The sequence below is a fragment of the Scylla paramamosain genome, chromosome 40, assembly GCF_035594125.1.
Source record: "Scylla paramamosain isolate STU-SP2022 chromosome 40, ASM3559412v1, whole genome shotgun sequence".
Taxonomy (NCBI): domain Eukaryota; kingdom Metazoa; phylum Arthropoda; class Malacostraca; order Decapoda; family Portunidae; genus Scylla; species Scylla paramamosain.
Genome location: NC_087190.1, coordinates 5,546,169 through 5,565,549, shown reverse-complemented (window position 1 = coordinate 5,565,549; position 19,381 = coordinate 5,546,169). Strand labels below are relative to the sequence as shown.

General features: G+C 40.3%; 1 protein-coding gene across 1 annotated transcript; it reads right to left on the bottom strand.

The window, feature by feature from the left end:
* Positions 1-2,266: 2,266 nt before the first annotated feature.
* On the bottom strand, positions 2,267-11,379 carry LOC135092584 (uncharacterized). Its single transcript, XM_063991197.1, has 5 exons — positions 11,345-11,379; positions 5,857-6,163; positions 5,056-5,391; positions 3,778-3,952; positions 2,267-3,405 (listed from the first exon to the last, which is right to left on the bottom strand). Exons 3-5 carry the CDS (start codon positions 5,364-5,366, stop codon positions 2,644-2,646), a joined length of 1,248 nt encoding a protein of 415 aa, XP_063847267.1. The 5' UTR covers positions 5,367-5,391; positions 5,857-6,163; positions 11,345-11,379; the 3' UTR covers positions 2,267-2,643.
* Positions 11,380-19,381: the final 8,002 nt, after the last annotated feature.

Below are 19,381 nucleotides of genomic sequence, written 5' to 3'. Positions count from 1 at the left end.
ACGTTTATGGTAATATAGTTTCAATTCAATATATAATGTACGTTCCGTACATTTTAGCGTTTTTTTGTACTTAACAAGCTCAAAAGCATTCAAAATACATGTTTTGGTAATGTTTTGCATTTTTGTTTTTGGTAATGGTTTGCATTTTTTTTTTTTTTTTTCCGATGAGTGTTTTGTAAGTTTTTATATAAAAGAAACTCAAACATACTGAAAAGACACGTATTTGATAATGTTGTTTTTGTTTTCCCATATTGGCTGCTTTCCATGATTTTTAGTGTTTTGGTGCATAACACGCTCAAAAAGACTCAAATAACACATTTTTGGCAATGTCGTTTCGTTCCAAATATAAAGTGCTTTGCATGAATTTTGGAGTTTTGGCATCCAACAATATGAAAACACACAAAATACGCATTTTTTTTTTTTTATCCCGTTTCCCCATACAGAGTGTTTTCATGCGCTTTGCGTATTTGTACCTAAGCACCTCAAAAACAGTAATAATACACGTTTCTCGTAATGTGCTTTTTCTTTTTTCTTCATATAGTGTATTTAGCATGCATTTTGGCGTTTTTTGTACATAGCAAACTCAAAGACACTCAAAATACATGTTTCAAACAAAATTATTCTGTTTCTCTGAAAAGGGTGTTTTGCATACGTTTTAGCGTTTTGGCAGAAAATAAGCTGGAAAACATTGAAGTAACACTATAGTAAATTTGTTTTCTTTTCCCATAAATGATGGCGATTTGGTACCTAACACGCTCATAAACACCCACAAGACTCTGGTAGTCGTTTCATTTTCTTACATGGGTTCTTTGACATACATTTTCTCGTTTTGGTACCTAACATTAAAAAAAAAAAAAATGCGTTTCTTTTTTTTGGAGTAATGCTGTTTTTCCCCCCATATAGACTGCTATTCATTTTAGCATTTTGGTACCTAAGAACCTCAAAAACACTCATAATAGGCGTGTTTGGTACCTAACAATGTGGAAACACTCAAAATGCACGTTTTTGGTGCATTTTGGTCCAATACTAAATACTGCTTCTCTGTTTTAATGCTTTTTATGCGTTTAAGTGTTTTGGTACCTAAGAAGCTCAAAAACACTCATAATACTCAAATATAGAATACTTCGCATGTATGTTGGCTTTTTTTTATTCGTAACAAGCTCAAAAATACTCAAAATAAACGTTTTTGGTAATGTTATTCTGTTTCTTCATAAAGGGTGTTTGAACGTGTTTTAGTACGTAAGAAACTAAAAACACTCAAAAGACACATTTTTGGTAAAGGTGCTTTCTATTCCCATCTATGGTTCTTTCCATGCTTTTTAGCGTTTTGGTGCCTAACACGGACATAAACATTTATAAGATACTTTTTTCTGGTAATGTCGTTTCGTTTCCCTTTAAAGTGGACTTTGCATGCATTTTGGCGTTTTTGTACCTAAAAATGTGAAAAACGCTAAAAATACAGTAAGTAAATAAGAAGCTCAAAAACAATCATACACGTGTTTCGTAAAGGTAACACATGTTTATGAGTGTATTTCACAACGTTAGGTACCGAAACGCTAAAATGCATGGAAATCACCCTATGTGGGGAAAAGAAAAAAGATTTCCAGAAACGATTCTTTTCATTGTTTTTGAGCTCGTTAGGCACCAAAACGCTAAAATACAATTTAGAATTGATTAAACTAGGAGCATAGATGAATATTGATTACTTTAATGTTAAGAGCAACTCTTCTACTAAATACTGATTGAGACTCAGCTTGAATGGACTAGGGGAAGTAGGGAAATTTACGAGGGGAACATGAGTGTCTGCTTGAATAGATATAATTCTAGAAGCTTCAGGCCTGGTAGCTCCGTGTCCGGAACATGTCCTGTCTCTCTTCTCATCTCTCGTTCATTATTCTTTCCTCATTCATTCTTACTACTTCTTCATTTTATGTCTTGTTATTTCGCTGCACACAACACTGTTAATGAAGAAGAGACACTTGTTTAGGCCATGGTGATACAGGTTGGTCCGGTTGGACAAAACCTGTGTTAACTTGTACTGTAAAGGATATTAATGGATCAGGCTTGACTACTTTTACATTTTTTTTTTCTTTTTATGTACTTATCTTTATTTATCAATATGATCTAGAACTATTTATTTTTTTATATTTAAAGTATTTCAAAAAAACAAAAAAATAATCACGTTTTTTAATGCCAACCCTGGAAATGATTGTAAAAATTAAAGTAACCATAGAAAGGAGATAAGAGAAAGATAAAAATGCCCTCCACCAAAATTTATTCGGTCACGAAGAAAGGTTAATATGCTACAAAAATGTTGTGGTTATTATCAAAACTACAATAATTAGTAGGAAAAAGGCACAAAGGTTTAACGCCAGATAAGAAAATACATTGCTCTGATACGATGTTAAATTCAACAATATCATCAAGACCATAACAACAACAAAAACACCAAATTTATCCTTTCCTTATTAAAAACAAAAAAGGGAAAATATGTTCCTTATCAAAAATAAATCTTGATTATCTTCAAGTGTTAATAAAAAAGAACATAATCCTTTCCTTACAAAAAAATCTAAACATTTTCAAGTGTTAACAATGTTGGCACGTTTCCACGATGGCAATGAAAAGTAAGGATAGTCACCGTTCTTATGGCTCCCTTAAGGTTTCCTGCGCCCCATTTAGCTCAAGCAGGTCATCCAGGAAGCCTTTGTCCTGCAGAAAGCTGGCCAGCGTGACGAGGGTAGCGCGGATGTCACCTCTTGCTCTCCCTACTCCAATCTCCACCGCCAACACCGATTCTTCCACTTCATCATCCAGCTCTTCCTTTTCTTCGCTCTGGAGGAAATAGGCCAAAGGTTTCTTCACGTGTTTCATCTCCTCGTTTACCTTGCGGAAGAAGGAGACGGCGGTAGATGACGGTGACGATGACGGCTTGATGACGAAGTACAAACCAGCGTTAAACTTCCCCGCAGCATCACGCCCTAGCAGAGTCTTGAACGTATAGGCCAAATTACGTCTTTCTGTCACATCCACACCGGAGAGATAAGGACGAGAGACGTGTACAAGACTCCTCGTCCACTTACTCCTTCCACTTCTCCTCTCCTCCACCTCCCAGATGACGTACGAGGAAGAATTAGACGGGAAATGATAGGTATAGAATCTCTGGACATCTGAGCGGGCGGTGCCGGTTTCAACAGGGCCGGAGTGAGGCGCCAACCCGTCCTCCATGACCGTTACTGGACAAGGCACATGGTAACCGGGGTCTAAGAGGACGACTCCCACTCGCCCTTCCACATGGATCCGCACGCATAACAACACGTGTTCTTTGAGGGAGGCGGATGGGCTCGGCTCTTCCGTGGATATGATGTCTACTACCTCCTTCTCCGTCACCTCCTCTTCGCATGACACCTGTGGATGGAAGGGAAAGGTGTGAGCATGGATGGATGGATGGAAAGAAGGGTTAAGAGAAATGTGGAAAGGAAGGAAGGCAGAGTAAGGAAAGATGGAAGGAAATAAAAGGAAGGAATGAAGCAATAGGAGAAAACATGTAAAGAGAGAGAGAGAGAGAGAGAGAGAGAGAGAGAGAGAGAGAGAGAGAGAGAGAGAGAGAGAGAGAGGGAGAGAATTTACCAGAGAAAAGTGCAAAAATATTCGTAAAGTCTAAAACAAACGAAAAGGAAAATAATTATAAATAGAACAAAAACACCAAAAACACTCCCTCTACACACAAATCAATAAATAAATAAACAAAATAAATAGTAAATAAATACAATATCCGACCTGATAGATAGAGTCCTTGAAGCCGGGGTAATGTCCCTCAAGATCAGCGAGGCGGGAGGCGAGGTCGGCCGCCAGACCAACGCAAGTGTACCGTCCGGACACGAGTGGGGGGTCATAGTAACGATAGAAGTCCTGCAGGCTGGAGAACTCTGAGGCCTTATACTCTTCTGCAAACCTGAAGGAGGCAAAGGAGGAGGAGGGTGAGTAAGTTAGGGAGTTCGTATCCTTTGTAGTTTTGAGGCTATGTTAGTTATAAGAGAGAGATAGAGTATAAATCTAAAAACCATGCACTTCTCTCCTAATCTAACTTTGAGAAAAATAAGAAAGATAATGAAAGGAAAGTGGAGAGAAAGGAAGGTTAAGTATGGAATGATGAGGGAGACAGAGTATGAGGGTGAGGAAGAAAGGATGTAGAAGTAATGTAAATGCGATGAAGGAGGAGTTAAGTTGCATGAGGACGGGAAAAGATAAAAGCAATTGATGTGGTGAGACAAGAAATTGAATAATAGATAGTTGTAATTGCGAATAAATTGATAAATAAAAGGATACAAGAGAGAGAGAGAGAGAGAGAGAGAGAGAGAGAGAGAGAGAGAGAGAGAGAGAGAGAGAGAGAGAGAGAGAGAGAGAATCAAAATAACCATAAACAAAACTTCCACTTTATCATTGTACACCAGGCAAAGGTCCCCCATAACAGGAGTGTAGCCAAGACAAGACATCACACCTTGTTACAGTAATACAAGGATAAAATATATACAGAGGAGGGGAGGTTTGGTGTCCCCTCTCTCCGTCCCTTTTAGCTGTGGCGCCGCGCAGGGAGCACGGTGGCGGGATCTGGCAGCCCCGGGTAGAGGGAGCGCCCGTGCTGTCCCCCTTCCCACCACAACAAGGGGACAGAGACACAAGAGAGCAGTGTCAAAAGTGTATCTGGATAGTGTATGGTTGTTTAATTTTGTTACGAATAGGATAAAAAAAAACAAGAAATTAAATAATAATGGAGAAAAATGAACGCAAGAAATTATGTTCTTATAGTAAAAAAAAAAGTTGAAAAATAAAATATATAGATATTAAAATAAATAAAATAATAGTGTCACCAGAAAGCAGATAATCAATACAAAAAAATCTTGCCACCATTTCATAATCACAAATCAACAGCTCAGAATTGTCGATAAATAAACAAATAAATAAACTATCAAAAAAAAAAATCAAACGAAAACGAGTCTTAAATCATCATTGCAGCTCTCAAACATCACACACACACTGCACCAACCCAACACTCACATGACAAAGTTGGACACGGAGTCGTAGGGCTGCAGTGCCAGGGCGCGGTGGAGACGAGTGGACACACGGGTTAGGAACCTTCTGTAATCCTGCATGGTGGAGAAAACTAAAGAGGGACGCCCGCACCCCCACTCAGGCAAGGGTAGGGGGCGTTCCAGGGGCCACTCATCCTCTCCCCAGGCGCTGTCATCATCACTTTCATCATCATCTCCACCGCCAGTAAGGAGTTTCAGGCTGGCTTCACTGGTGGCGGTGGTGGTGGTGAGGGGTCGAGGGACCTGGCTGTGGTACCCCGAGGACGAGCACCACATGACGGAAGCCCCCTCCACACTCCCCCTATAGTAGTGGTGGACATAAGGGTGGTTTAGCAGCAGGAGGGAGTGGAGTAAGAGGTTTTGTGTTAAGTACATCACGTGTTTGAAAAGCCGCGATCTTGTTAACGAGAGATGCTTTGATGTCACTTTATGTTTATTTATTTATTTATTCATTATTTATCTATTTTATTATTTTTTTTTTTTTTTACTTCTCACTATTTTTGAAATTTGGAAGTTTGAAATTAAGTACAGTTCAGAGTCTAGTCGTTATTTTCTTATTGATTTTATTTATTTATCAATTTAAGTGCAAGTACTTTCATATATGTACATCTGACTGGTTTCCTACGTAGTTACTTGCTGTAATTCGTTCCGGAAAGTAAATATTTGAACTTACTAATAATTCGAGTGAAATTTTAGCTTATCTATCATCATTCTTGTTATTCATCCATTCATTTTTTGTTAAGTAAATACAATCGTATGAACTCACTCTAGATCGCTGCTGGAGTCCACAGCAGGGCAGGCATGAGGGACGGCAGGACAGTAAGTAGACACCGGCGGCCACCTCTCCGCAATTCCATCCTGCGTGTTGTCCTTGTCGAGTCAACTGGGCCAGGTGTTCCCAAGCCTCAGCAGGGTGTCGGGCTGGGAGGCGTCTTCCTCCACCTCCATTTTGGGCGGCAGTAGGTGGATCATAGCCGAGGAGGGGGGCGCTGCCATCGTGCTCGCGCCGCCACCTCCACGTTGCCCTTCATCACCCCCGCTGCTTTTGCTTTTCCAAGGCGAATATTCACTCTCTGAAATAGGAAATGTTGATACTAGCCAGTGTTAGGTTTTAATTTTGACTGTCTCTTTATCTTTCTCCTAATTCTTCTTTACTCTGTCATCTCCGCCACTCATTTTTTTTCGAGGTGAAGATTCACTCAAAGGAATCAGAAATAAGGGTACTACTAATTTCCAGACACTATATCACGTCATTTTTTTTTTTTTTTTTTTTGAGCAGTGATGTTCTACACCATAAAAGGACCATTAGTGATTTTTTTTTTTTTTTTATGTAGGAAGGATACTGGCCAAGGGCAACAAAAATCCAATAAAAAAAATGCCCACTGAAATGCCAGTCCCACAAACGGGTCAAAGCAGTGGTCAAAAATCGATGAATAAGTGTCTTGAAACCTCCCTCTTGAAGGAATTCAAGTCATAGGAAGGTAGAAATACAAAAGCAGGCAGGGAGTTCCAGAGTTTACCAGAGAAAGGGATGAATGATTGAGAATACTGGTTAACTCTTGCGTTAGAGAGGTGGACAGAATAGGGGTGAGAGAAAGAAGAAAGTCTTGTACAGCGAGGCCGCGGAAGGAGGGGAGGCATGCAGTTAGCAAGATCAGAAGAGCAGTTAGCATGAAAATAGCGGTAGAAGACAGCTAGATATGCAACATTGCGGCGGTGAGAGAGAGGCTGAAGACAGTCAGTTAGAGGAGAGGAGTTGATGAGACGAAAAGCTTTTGATTCCACCCTGTTTAGAAGAGCAGTATGAGTGAAACTCCCCCAGACATGTGAAGCATACTCCATACATGGACGGATGAGGGCCTTGTACAGAGTTAGCAGCTGGGGGGATGAGAAAAACCGGCGGAGACGTCTCAGAACACCTAACTTCATAGAAGCTGTTTTAGCTAGAGATGAGATGTGAAGTTTCCAGTTCAGATTATAAGTAAAGGACAGACCGAGGATGTTCAGTGTAGAAGAGGGGGACAGTTGAGTGTCATTGAAGAAGAGGGGATAGTTGTCTGGAAGGTTGTGTCGAGTTGATAGATGGAGGAATTGAGTTTTTGAGGCATTGAACAATACCAAGTTTGCTCTGCCCCAATCAGAAATTTTAGAAAGATCAGAAGTCAAGCGTTCTGTGGCTTCCGTGCGTGATATGTTTACCTCCTGAAGGGTTGGACGTCTATGAAAAGACGTGGAAAAGTGCAGGGTGGTATCATCAGCGTAGGAGTGGATAGGACAAGAAGTTTGGTTTAGAAGATCATTAATGAATAATAAGAAGAGAGTGAGTGACAGGACAGAACCCTGAGGAACACCACTGTTAATAGATTTAGGAGAAGAACAGTGACCATCTACCACAGCAGCAATAGAACGGTCAGAAAGGAAACTTGAGATGAAGTTACAGAGAGAAGGACAGAAACCGTAGGAGGGTAGTTTGGAAATCAAAGCTTTGTGCCAGACTCTATCAAAGGCTTTTGATATGTCCAAGGCAACAGCAAAAGTTTCACCAAAATCTCTAAAAGAGGATGACCAAGACTCAGTAAGGAAAGCCAGAAGATCACCAGTAGAGCGGCCTTGACGGAACCCATACTGGCGATCAGATAGAAGGTTGTGAAGTGATAGATATTTAAGAATCTCCCTGTTGAGGATAGACTCAAAAACTTTAGATAGGCAGGAAATTAAAGCAATAGGACGGTAGTTTGAGGGATTAGAACGGTCACCCTTTTTAGGAACAGGTTGAATGTAGGCAAACTTCCAGCAAGAAGGAAAGGTAGATGTTGACAGACAGAGCTGAAAGAGTTTGACTAGGCAAGGTGCAAGCACGGAGGCACAGTTTCGGAGAACAATAGGAGGGACCCCATCAGGTCCATAAGCCTTCCGAGGGTTTAGGCCAGCGAACTCATGGAAAACATCATTGCGAAGAATTTTAATATGTGGCATGAAGTAGTTAGAGGGTGGAGGAGAGGGAGGAACAAGCCCAGAATCGTCCAAGGTAGAGTTTTTAGCAAAGGTTTGAGCAAAGAGTTCAGCTTTAGAAATAGATGTGATACCAGTGGTGCCATCTGGTTGAAATAGAGGAGGGAAAGAAGAAGAAGCAAAGTTATTGGAGATATTTTTGGCTAGATGCCAGAAATCATGAGGGGAGTTAGATCTTGAAAGGTTTTGACATTTTCTGTTAATGAAGGAGTTTTTGGCTAGTCGGAGAACAGACTTGGCATGGTTCCGGGCAGAAATATAAAGTGCATGAGATTCTGGTGATGGAAGGCTTAAGTGCCTTTTGTGGGCCACCTCTCTATCATGTATAGCACGAGAACAAGCTGTGTTAAACCAAGGTTTAGAAGGTTTAGGACGAGAAAAAGAGTGAGGAATGTACGCCTCCATGCCAGACACTATCACCTCTGTTATGCGCTCAGCACACAAAGACGGGTCTCTGACACGGAAGCAGTAGTCATTCCAAGGAAAATCAGCAAAATACCTCCTCAGGTCCCCCCAACTAGCAGAGGCAAAACGCCAGAGGCACCTTCGCTTAGGGGGATCCTGAGGAGGGATTGGAGTGATAGGACAAGATAAAGATATGAGATTGTGATCGGAGATGCCCAACGGAGAAGAAAGGGTGACAGCATAAGCAGAAGGATTAGAGGTCAGGAAAAGGTCAAGAATGTTGGGCGTATCTCCTAAACGGTCAGGAATACGAGTAGGGTGTTGCACCAATTGCTCTAGGTCATGGAGGATAGCAAAGTTGTAGGCTAGTTCACCAGGATGGTCAGTGAAGGGAGAGGAAAGCCAAAGCTGGTGGTGAACATTGAAGTCTCCAAGAATGGAGATCTCTGCAAAAGGGAAGAGGGTCAGAATGTGCTCCACTTTGGAAGTTAAGTAGTCAAAGAATTTCTTATAATCAGAGGAGTTAGGTAAGAGGTATACAGCACAGATAAATTTAGTATGAGAGTGACTCTGTAGTCGTAGCCAGATGGTGGAAAACTCGGAAGATTCAAGAGCGTGGGCACGAAAGCAGGTTAAGTCATTGCGCACATAAACGCAGCATCCAGCTTTGGATCGAAAATGAGGATAGAGAAAGTAGGAGGGAACAGAAAAGGGGCTACTGTCAGTTGCCTCAGACACCTGAGTTTCAGTGAGGAAAAGAAGATGAGGTTTAGAAGAGGAGAGGTGGTGTTCTACAGATTGAAAATTAGATCTTAGACCGCGAATGTTGCAGAAGTTAATGAAGAAAAAGTTGAGGGGGGTGACAAGACACTTAGGGTCGTCGACAGAAAGGCAGTCCGACCTGGGGACATTTATGGTCCCCGCCCCAGATGGGGACTACGAGGCTGGTGTAGGAGTCGCCATGATGATTTTAAAATTTTTGAGTGAAGGGTGTGTGTGTTATTAGGTGCTTGTAGTTTTGTGTGGAGGAAGAGAGTTGTCTTTAGAGGGCAGGCTGTGACTGCCCCCTTGTGTTGTGAGACACAAAGGGAAACGTTCAGTGAGGTCACAGCTGGGTTTAATGATAAGTTCACAGCACCCCCTGAACAGTGCTTTAGACCTCACTGGGAGTAATTATCGTTTTGGCAGGTGTCTACTGCCTCCTCCTGTGAAATAGAGAAATTAATGAAGTGAATGAATCTAAACCTAATTTAGCCTAGCCTTCGGGTGAAAACGCTAATGTCAATGTAATGTCGCTACTAATCAATGTTTACCAAAGGTTTAATCATATCCGTGTCTCTTTTCCTAACTTCTATGCTCTCCATTAACCATCAGCTTATTTTACTTTTCCAAGGCGAACATTTACTCCCCGAAAGAGGAAACGTATCTATTAGTTAATATTTATCAAAGCTTTCAGCATATCCGAGTCTCTCTCTCCTACCAACTATTGTCTTCATTCCTGAGGTCAGGAGATCCCAGGCTCGCAACCTTTCAATGACGCATCGATTTAACACGAATGTCCCGTCACGAGGCCACGAGATTATCTATTGATCTTGTATTATATTGGTGGCTTTGCGTGGCTGTGCTGGCAGGGCAAACTGGACCAGACTGGTCTGATCTGCCGTGACTGCACTGACTGGTAACGACTGGTCAGACTGCAGTAAAACACTTCTATTCTAAAACTATTCATCAATAATCTTTAATAAATTAAAGATTATCGATAAATAGAAATATAACTACAGTATATTTATTTATCCTTATTGGTTTATCAGTAGTAAGTATTTAAGGTGAGATATTCAATCAACAAGTTTGTGAATAGGAAAAATTATCCTATTCTCAAGTTTTCATTCCTTCTCTCTCTCTCTCTCTCTCTCTCTCTCTCTCTCTCTCTCTCTCTCTCTCTCTCTCTCTCTCTCTCTCTCTCTCTCGTGCTTCCGTTCTGAGTCACCCCCTTTCCGAAAATACCACACTTGCAACAGAACCTACGATCATTTACCAAGGGTGTGACATCAGAGAAGGTGACGTCACCAAGCAGAACGTAAACAACTCTAGGTCTAATTCGTCGCCACCACTAAACGTGAACTGAACGAGCAATGAAGTAGATGAACAATGAAAGTAACATGACTCGAGGAATAAACAATGTTAGGTCAAACTAACCTAATAAAAAAAGAAACAAGCGTAGATAACTTATATGCAGGTACAGCTAATTCGCAAATGAAACATGAAACACGGTGAAGTACTTATTAAAATTTCACGTGTTTTGTTCAGATTCAAAGGTTAACTAACAAAACATGCACTTCATGTAACGAAAAATACCATTCGATTAAAGTTTATGACTAATACCCTAAAATATACATGAAACTAACTATATTCATCCCAATATCCTTATCAAAACGACAGAAAAAAAAAATAATACAAAAAATACAAAAAAAAAGGTTAATGACTAATACACTAAAACATACGAGTACATGAAAATAACAAAACACAATCGAATAACACATCCTTACATCAAGAAAAAATAAATAAATAAAATACAAAAAAAAAGTTTAATACACTAAATGGCCAAAAGATACATGCAAGTAACGATGTATGATACATATCGTTATTTTTTATGTATATTATACACATCAACACTTGAGGAGAAAAAAAAATACACGCATACACTAAATCACAAATAGAATTATAAACACACCACCGGACAACCAACATCCATACACCAAAACAAGAGAACAATACAGCATCAAACACACAAACAGCCTCATCAAATACAATAAGAATCAGTTTAAGATTGTGCTTACCCATAATTACCTTTACCCCACTTTCTATTCTGAACTGACCTGCGTCACTCCCTGCCTGTGTTTTTACATGGTTCAGAATATAATTGCCAGTTAGTCTCCAAAGGCTTCCTTGAGAGGTGTTGCCACAAGTTGGTCACCTCATAATACGTAATCTTATGATCTCAAACTCTCCTGTTATAATCTCTCTCTCTCTCTCTCTCTCTCTCTCTCTCTCTCTCTCTCTCTCTCTCTCTCTCTCTCTCTCCATTTATTCGATCATCTTCTCCCCCTCTCCGTCTGTTTATCTGTTAATCTGTCTTTTGTGTGTTGATATTTGTCAACTTTCTCTACTTGTCTTCTTGTATATTTTTTTTCCTCTTTGCCTATTCGTATATTCCTTTATCCTTGTTCATTTGTTTATCTATTGTCTCTGCTAATTGGATTGCCTATTTGTCTAGTTTTTTTTATGTATGTATCTATCTAATAGATACAATATTATCTCTCTGCTGTTTATCTACGTATTCGGTTATTTGTTTGTATATTATAGCCTGTCTGTTATTTTATCTATCAATCTATGTATGTATGTATGTATGTATGTATGTATGTACGTATGTATCTATGTATCTATCAATCTATCTATATCTATCTATCTATCTATCTATCTATCTATATATATATATGTATATATATATATATATATATATATATATATATATATATATATATATATATATATATATATATATATATATATATATATATATATATATATACTCGTATATATATAGCAGCAGCAGCAGTAGTAGTAGTAGTAGTAGTAGTAGTAGTAGTAGTAGTAGTAGTAGAAGAAGAAAAAAAAAAAAAGGCTATACTGAATTCTTAGATAACCTATATGCGTCATTTAATTTCCGTCTTCTTGCTATTGGTATTACGTAGCTACACGCTTTTTCATCATTATTATCCTCCTCCTTATCAGCATCGTCATCGTTTTCTAATTAATTTGCGCAACGCGTTCAAACGAATGACGTAGTAATCAAGATAGTGTGTTTTCATGTACTACTGCTACTGCTGCTGTTACTGTTAGTACAACGACGACGACAGTAACAACCATAACAACAACAACAACAACAACAACAACAACAACAACAACAACAATAATAATAGTAACAACCATAACAACAGCAACAACGATATCAACAACAACAACAACAACAACAACAACAACAATAACAACAACAACAACAACAACAACAACAACGACGACAGGGGGAGGAGGAGGCAGTAGGCACCTACCGAAACGATAATTACTCCCAGTGAGGTCTAAAGCACTGCATCAGGGGGTGCTGTGAACTTATCATTAAACCCAGCTGTGACCTCACTGAATGTTTCCCTTTGTGTCTCACAACACAATTAGGCAGTCACAGCCTGCCCTCTGAAGACAATTCTCTTCCTCAGCACAAAACTACAAACACCTAATAACACACACACCCTTCACTCAGAAATTCAATACGCACAGTACATGCCTCTCTCTCTCTCTCTCTCTCTCTCTCTCTCTCTCTGACTCATCACTCATTCCACATGCGTGCCAATCATGTAATTATCCCACATTTCCTTTTTATTTCCTCATATGTAATCTCTCTCTCTCTCTCTCTCTCTCTCTCTCTCTCTCTCTCTCTCTCTCTCTCTCTCTCTCTCTCTCTCTCTCAACTCAACAAATAAAACCCAAAGAAAGCGAACAAACAGACAAACACATGCCATTATTTACACCTTTCATTCGTTGTGTATTCACACAAACTTTCAGACAAACAAGAATTGTAACAGTAAAACAAGATTTAAAGAAAAAAAATCATCATTCGAGCGAAAAGCAAAGGAATTCCTTTACGATATGTAAAAAAATATATTTTCCATTTTTAACACCTGCGCGCAAACACACACACACACACACACACACACACACACACACACACACACACACACAGATTCAGATTCAGATTCAGATTCAGATAGTTTATTGACCACAGGGAAAAAAAAATAAATAAATTATACAATTTAAAATACATACAGTTCTGGTCCAAAATACAGTAACTTCTCTTAATAGCACTATGCGAATGATATACATTAAAACTTTTATAACACATTTAAAACACAAATGCAATAGTAAAAATAAGTAAAACACATAAAATAATCCTTAAAGATGGGGCAGGAATCCAGCACACATCACACTACGGGGGTAACATCTTAAGACTTGGAGATGCATACATAACTTTATCACTTAAACAACGCTAATAATTTATGCACTATAAAACACACATTATCATAATCAGTTCTGTCTACCAACAATTGATGAACAGTTGTGACATTATATGTTAATCTAAGGGTCAAAGACAAGGGACAAGTCTCGATGACATGTGTCTCGGTCTGCACGAGGCCGCAGGGACACAGCCTCTCCTCCATGGGAAGGCGACCACGTCCCCGACGGTTCCAGCGACCTGTTTCTACCGCCAGGGAATGAGCACTGAGACGAAGTCTTGTCCATGACACACGCTCTATCTCGTTCACTCTAGTACTTCTTGTGTATATATCATGTACTATTAGATTCGGGTTAATTTGTTTATAAAAGGTCAACCTATTTGACAACGAATTCCTAATATTAAGTTTCATTCTGTGCTTGGCATCTTCCACATCGTTAAAATCATTTATAGTCATATCTGTGATATACCTAGACACTTGATCGTTGTAATTTAACACTAACCTCAGTACGTGCATCAACGGGTCATCAACTATATCGTTTCTTTCTGTCCACACTTTATGAAAATATTTCCTTTGTTTTTCCTTAACAAGCGCTTTAAGTGAGGGTAAACCTAATTCCACCATGCAAATGTCATTATTAGTAGTTATTCTCACACCTAATAATTCCTTTATGCACCATTTGTATAGTTTCTCTATAGGTTTTAAGTCACAGCTGAGCCACGATTCGCATCCATATAGCACCGAAGTAGTAACACAAGCATCAAAAACTTTTCTCTTAATATAAAATGGTACATCATTATTCCTATTGATAAAAGATATAAATTTTAAAACATGACACATCTTTTTGTTTGCATGAAGCTTTACAGCTGTTGAGGCTAATCCGTCATCAGTGAAGGGACTACCTAAATATATATAGCTAGTACAGTAACTTACTCGCATATCCTGACACAATATCATTTCTTTATCTTCAGTATTACCATTTACCACCATAAATTTTGTTTTGTCATTATTAACCACCATACCGTGTGAGCTACAAAAATCATGTAGAATCTCTATTTTCCTTATCATTCCTTCTCTAGTTGTTGACAATAATACAGTGTCGTCCATCATCACTAATATGTGCAACCATGACAGAAAGCCGTCTAAAGGACATCTTTGTTTGATCATTTGAATCATTACATTGACATATATACTAAAAAGCACACAGGATGTAGGGGAACCCTGCCGCACACCCACACTAGTGGCAATTAATGCAGTTCCTATAATACTGTTAGTATACTTGTACATACCAGCTAACGCTAACAGCATTATCACCCCACATCCCATTTGCTTCAGACATGTAAATAAATCAATCCTAGGGACACAATCATAGCCTCGTCTAAAATCGACAAACGTTATAAATAATTTTAATTTCTTTCTTCTGGCAACATCCATCAACAATCTAAGTGTTAGTAAATGTTCAGTACATCCTCGGCCCGCCTGGCTGCCTGCCTGTTCTCGGTGTGGTGCAAACCACTGGGTGAGTCGTGCACACAACACCATATCATACAGTTTAGCCACGCTGTTGATTACATTAATAGGTCTATAATTACTTGGTAGTAGCTTTGAACCACGTTTGAATATCACAAACATCTTAGCATTAATCCAACTGTCAGGGTATGAACCACTCATGAATACTGAGTTGAATAATGTGGCAATGAACAATATCCAGGATGCAGGCAACCATTTAAACAAAACAGGAGGTATGCCATCAGGGCCACTAGCTTTATTAGACCTTAATCGCTTTATTTGGGTGTCTACCTCGTTAGTCGTAATAGGTTCATCTAATACAGGAATAGTAATTTGTGAGTGTAGATCGTTCAGGTCAGGGTATACAGTGTTTGGAGGATTAAATATATCTTCAAAATACGTTTTAAATGTGTCGTCACTTGGCTTAGTGTTTTCATTAAAAGCAGTGTCCGTCAGTTCACCTCGCCAATTAATAGCAGTCCATAGTTTGGCATCATCATTTTCCTGTATCATTGTGTGCCACCTGTCACTGCCGTGTCCAACCTGCACCACTCTCTCCTCACGGTGGTCATGCCCACTACTATCACGCGCACACCTGTACAGTACTTCTGACAGATTCGATGCAGTTACATTGACATCATCGCGTATCTGCATTTCTAAGTCAACTTCGGTAATATTTGACATAAATAAAGTTTGATTGATATTGTTAGACATTAAAGGTGGCTTTACAAGTGACTGCCTAGCAGTCAGTAGGTGATTACATTCGGCTCCGTGTTTACCCAGGTCACCTGCCCGGGCTGCCACGCTATCCAGACAAGGGGAGGGAGGTTGTAATGACATGACTACTGGTGCGTGATCAGATGGCAAATTTTCACCATCTATTACCTCAAAATGCTTTACATACTTAACCAAGTTCTCCGATATGATGCAAGTATCTAACTCTGATATCCACTCCCCTCCTCTCTTAAACGTCTTCTTACTCGTGAAGTGTGCATCACTTGTTTTCATATTATTAACAACCAACAACTGCTCGTCTACACATATACCCAACACAGCTGCAGCATTATCATTTGGTGTGGTCACAGGGTCAGGTAGGTTTGGGTATGAGTACTGGTGATAGCCCAAGGCTGCAGGAAGGTCATTTACCGATACTCCCAGACGACAATTAAGATCACCGATTATAAAGCATCCATTATTACATTCATTGCACTTCACTTTTTCTTGAATATTACTTAATTGTGTATAACTGAAATAAACTGAGTCAGAAGGAGGTACATAACAAGCTCCGAACAGCACACCAGGTACACACTTTAACTTAAACCATACCTGGTCACCTGTACTCACATCCATGTCATATACAAGACTGTTTAAATGATTACGTATCAATACACATGTTCCACCTCTTTTATAATGCTCTTTATCAAAACTCACATATGCTGTGTAACCTGGAAAGAAAACAGGCAAATTCGTCTTAATCTCGTTCAAACATATAATGTCATATCTACATAATAGTGACTCCACATTACTCTTTTCTATTTTTGTCCTTATCGAGTTAATATTCCATGACATAACTTTTATATTTTCCTGTGGTCGAGTTAAAAAGGATGTGGCCGCCACCTGTCGATCTCCACACCATCCCTGTACAACACTCTCTCCCTGTAGTCGAGCCGGATGTTACAACCTTCGTTTGTCGGCTTCCTCTTCTCTTCCTCTTCTACGTCCTTTAATCTTTTCCATTCTCTTCGCACTTCCGGGTGAGAGTCTTTCTTCACATAGATTTTCTTGTATGGCTCGTGCATGTTCTTCAAGGTGGCTGCTTTCTCCAGGACACTATCCCGTAGATACTTGGAGTCTACCTTAACAAGCAGGGGGCGTGGCCGGTGGACGTGGAATTCAGCCCACACGGGATTCAGCCCATGGAATTCAGCCCACGCGGGATTCAGCCCACGGAATTCAGCCCACGCGGGGTTCAGTCCACACGGGATTCAGCCCAAGGAATTCAGCCCACACGGGATTCAGCCCACACGGGATTCAGCCCACACGGGATTCTGCCCACACGGAATTCAGCCCACGGAATTCAGCCCACACGGAATTCAGCCCACATGGGATTCAGCCCACGCGGGATTCAGCCCACGCGGGATTCAGCCCACACGGGATTCAGCCCACGCGGGATGCAGCCCACAGGATTCAGCCCACACGGGATTCAGCCCACACGGGATTCAGCCCTCGGAATTGCGAATGTGAACACACCCTCTCTCTCATCACGTATATATGCACTCGAACGAAAACACACACATAATCTTCTCTAGCTTAGGGGAGAGTGTGCGTGTGAATGTGAACACACACACACACACACACACACACACACACACACACACACACACACACACACATATATATATATATATATATATATATATATATATATATATATATATATATATATATATATATATATATATATATATATATATATATATATATATATATATATATATATATATATATATATATATATATATATATATATATATATATATAAGGCTTGCTATGGTGCTCAACCTCCTCGTGGTGCAAGCTGGGTTCGGCGAATAGAGCACTAACTACTGTAAAAATAATGAATAGTCAAAGAATAATATTGCTTTAAGTTATTTACTTTTCTTTTCTAAAAATCCGTTCAGTAGAAATGGTCATATTTCTAAGGGTTCCATGTCAATTAAACCCCTATTCAACTCAACAGTGTGGGCCCGTGAGTTAAGTCCCGTGTGGGCTGAATCCCGTGTGGGCTGAATCCCGTGGCCTGAATCCCGTGTGGGCTGAATCCCGTGTGGGCTGAATTCAGTGGGCTGAATCCCGTGTGGGCTGAATCCCGTGTGGACTGAACCCCGCGTGGGCTGAATTCCGTGGGCTGAATCCCGCGTGGGCTGAATTCCATGGGTTGAATCCCGTGTGGGCTGAATTCCGCGTGGGCTGAATCCCGTGTGGGCTGAATTCCGTGGGCTGAATCCCGTGTGGGCTTAATTCCGTGTGGGCTGAATTCCGTGGGCAGAATCCCGCGTGGGCTGAATCCCGTGTGGGCTGAATTCCGTGGGCTGAATCCCGTGTGGGCTGAATTCCGTGTGGGCTGAATTCCGTGGGCTGAATCCTGTGCGGGCTGAATACCAATGGAACCGGCGTGGCCTGTTACCTGCCTGTTGTTGTCCTAGCCGTCTGTGTGACCGTACCATCACCTCCGGGCCAGCTGACACAGCATTCATCACCTTCTGTATCTTGTCATCTTCTGTCGTAGCTCCATCAAGTGACACCTGTTCGTCCGGTACTCCAAACATTACCAAATTTGTTTCCCGCTTCTGTCGGTCCACTTGCTCCATAAATAACTGGCGTTGCATTATTATAGCCGACTGCTTCTCAACTATATCATTCAATTCCTTAATTTTAGTCTTGGTCTCGTTTTCAGCTTCCGTCATCTTGCTGCGTAAATCAGTGAGTTCTTCCAAGATCCTGTTCAGTTTCTGGTCCTGTCTCTCCATGAGTGTTGCATCATCATTGCCTGCTGATAAGATGGCATCGATGAGTTCAGCCTTTGTTATATTATTAAACTGGTGTTTTTGTAACTTCTTGAGGTCGTAAATAGATTTACCAGCCATGGTAGTCGATGTACGAGTTATTCAGATAATCTTGAAAAAACAGGTCAGTTGGCACCCAAAGGTGTGTTGCCATGGAGACGGGAACACACACACACACACACACACACACACACACACACACACACACACACACACACACACACGCGCGCGCACGCACACAGTCACACACACACACACACACACACACACACACATATTTATCTAATTCTTCTTTTCTCCTCTTTTCCTATTTTTTTTTTCCTTTCTTCGTTTCTTCCCCCTTCGTGTTCTTACTTTTCCTTCTTCATCTTCCTATTCTTTCTTCTATCTCCTTCGTCTTTCTTGTTTCTTTCTCCATATATGGCAATGATACACAATTAAAAGTGCATTTCCTGTCTAATAATGAGTGTACAGTAAATTAGATGTGCGTGTGTGTGTGTGTGTGTGTGTGTGTGTGTGTGTGTGTGTGTGTCTGCGAGAGAGAGAGAGAGAGAGAGAGAGAGAGAGAGAGAGAGAGAGAGAGAGAGAGAGAGAGAGAGAGAGAGAGAGAGAGAGAGTGAGTGAGAGAGAAGAAAACAAAACAAAACAAAACAAAGGAAAAACAAAATAAATAAGAAGAAAGAAAGCAAAGAAAACAAATCATAAGAAAAACAAAACATAAAAAACAAACAAG

Coding starts and splice junctions, on each gene's coding strand:
- LOC135092584 (XM_063991197.1), bottom strand. CDS start 5,366: ATGTGGTGCTCGTCCTCGGGGTACCACAGCCAGGTCCCTCGACCCCTC. Junction 3,953..5,055: donor TCCGTGTCCAACTTTGTCAT/GTGAGTGTTGGG, acceptor TGCCTCCTTCAG/GTTTGCAGAAGAGTATAAGG. Junction 3,406..3,777: donor TCAAGGACTCTATCTATCAG/GTCGGATATTGT, acceptor TTCCATCCACAG/GTGTCATGCGAAGAGGAGGT.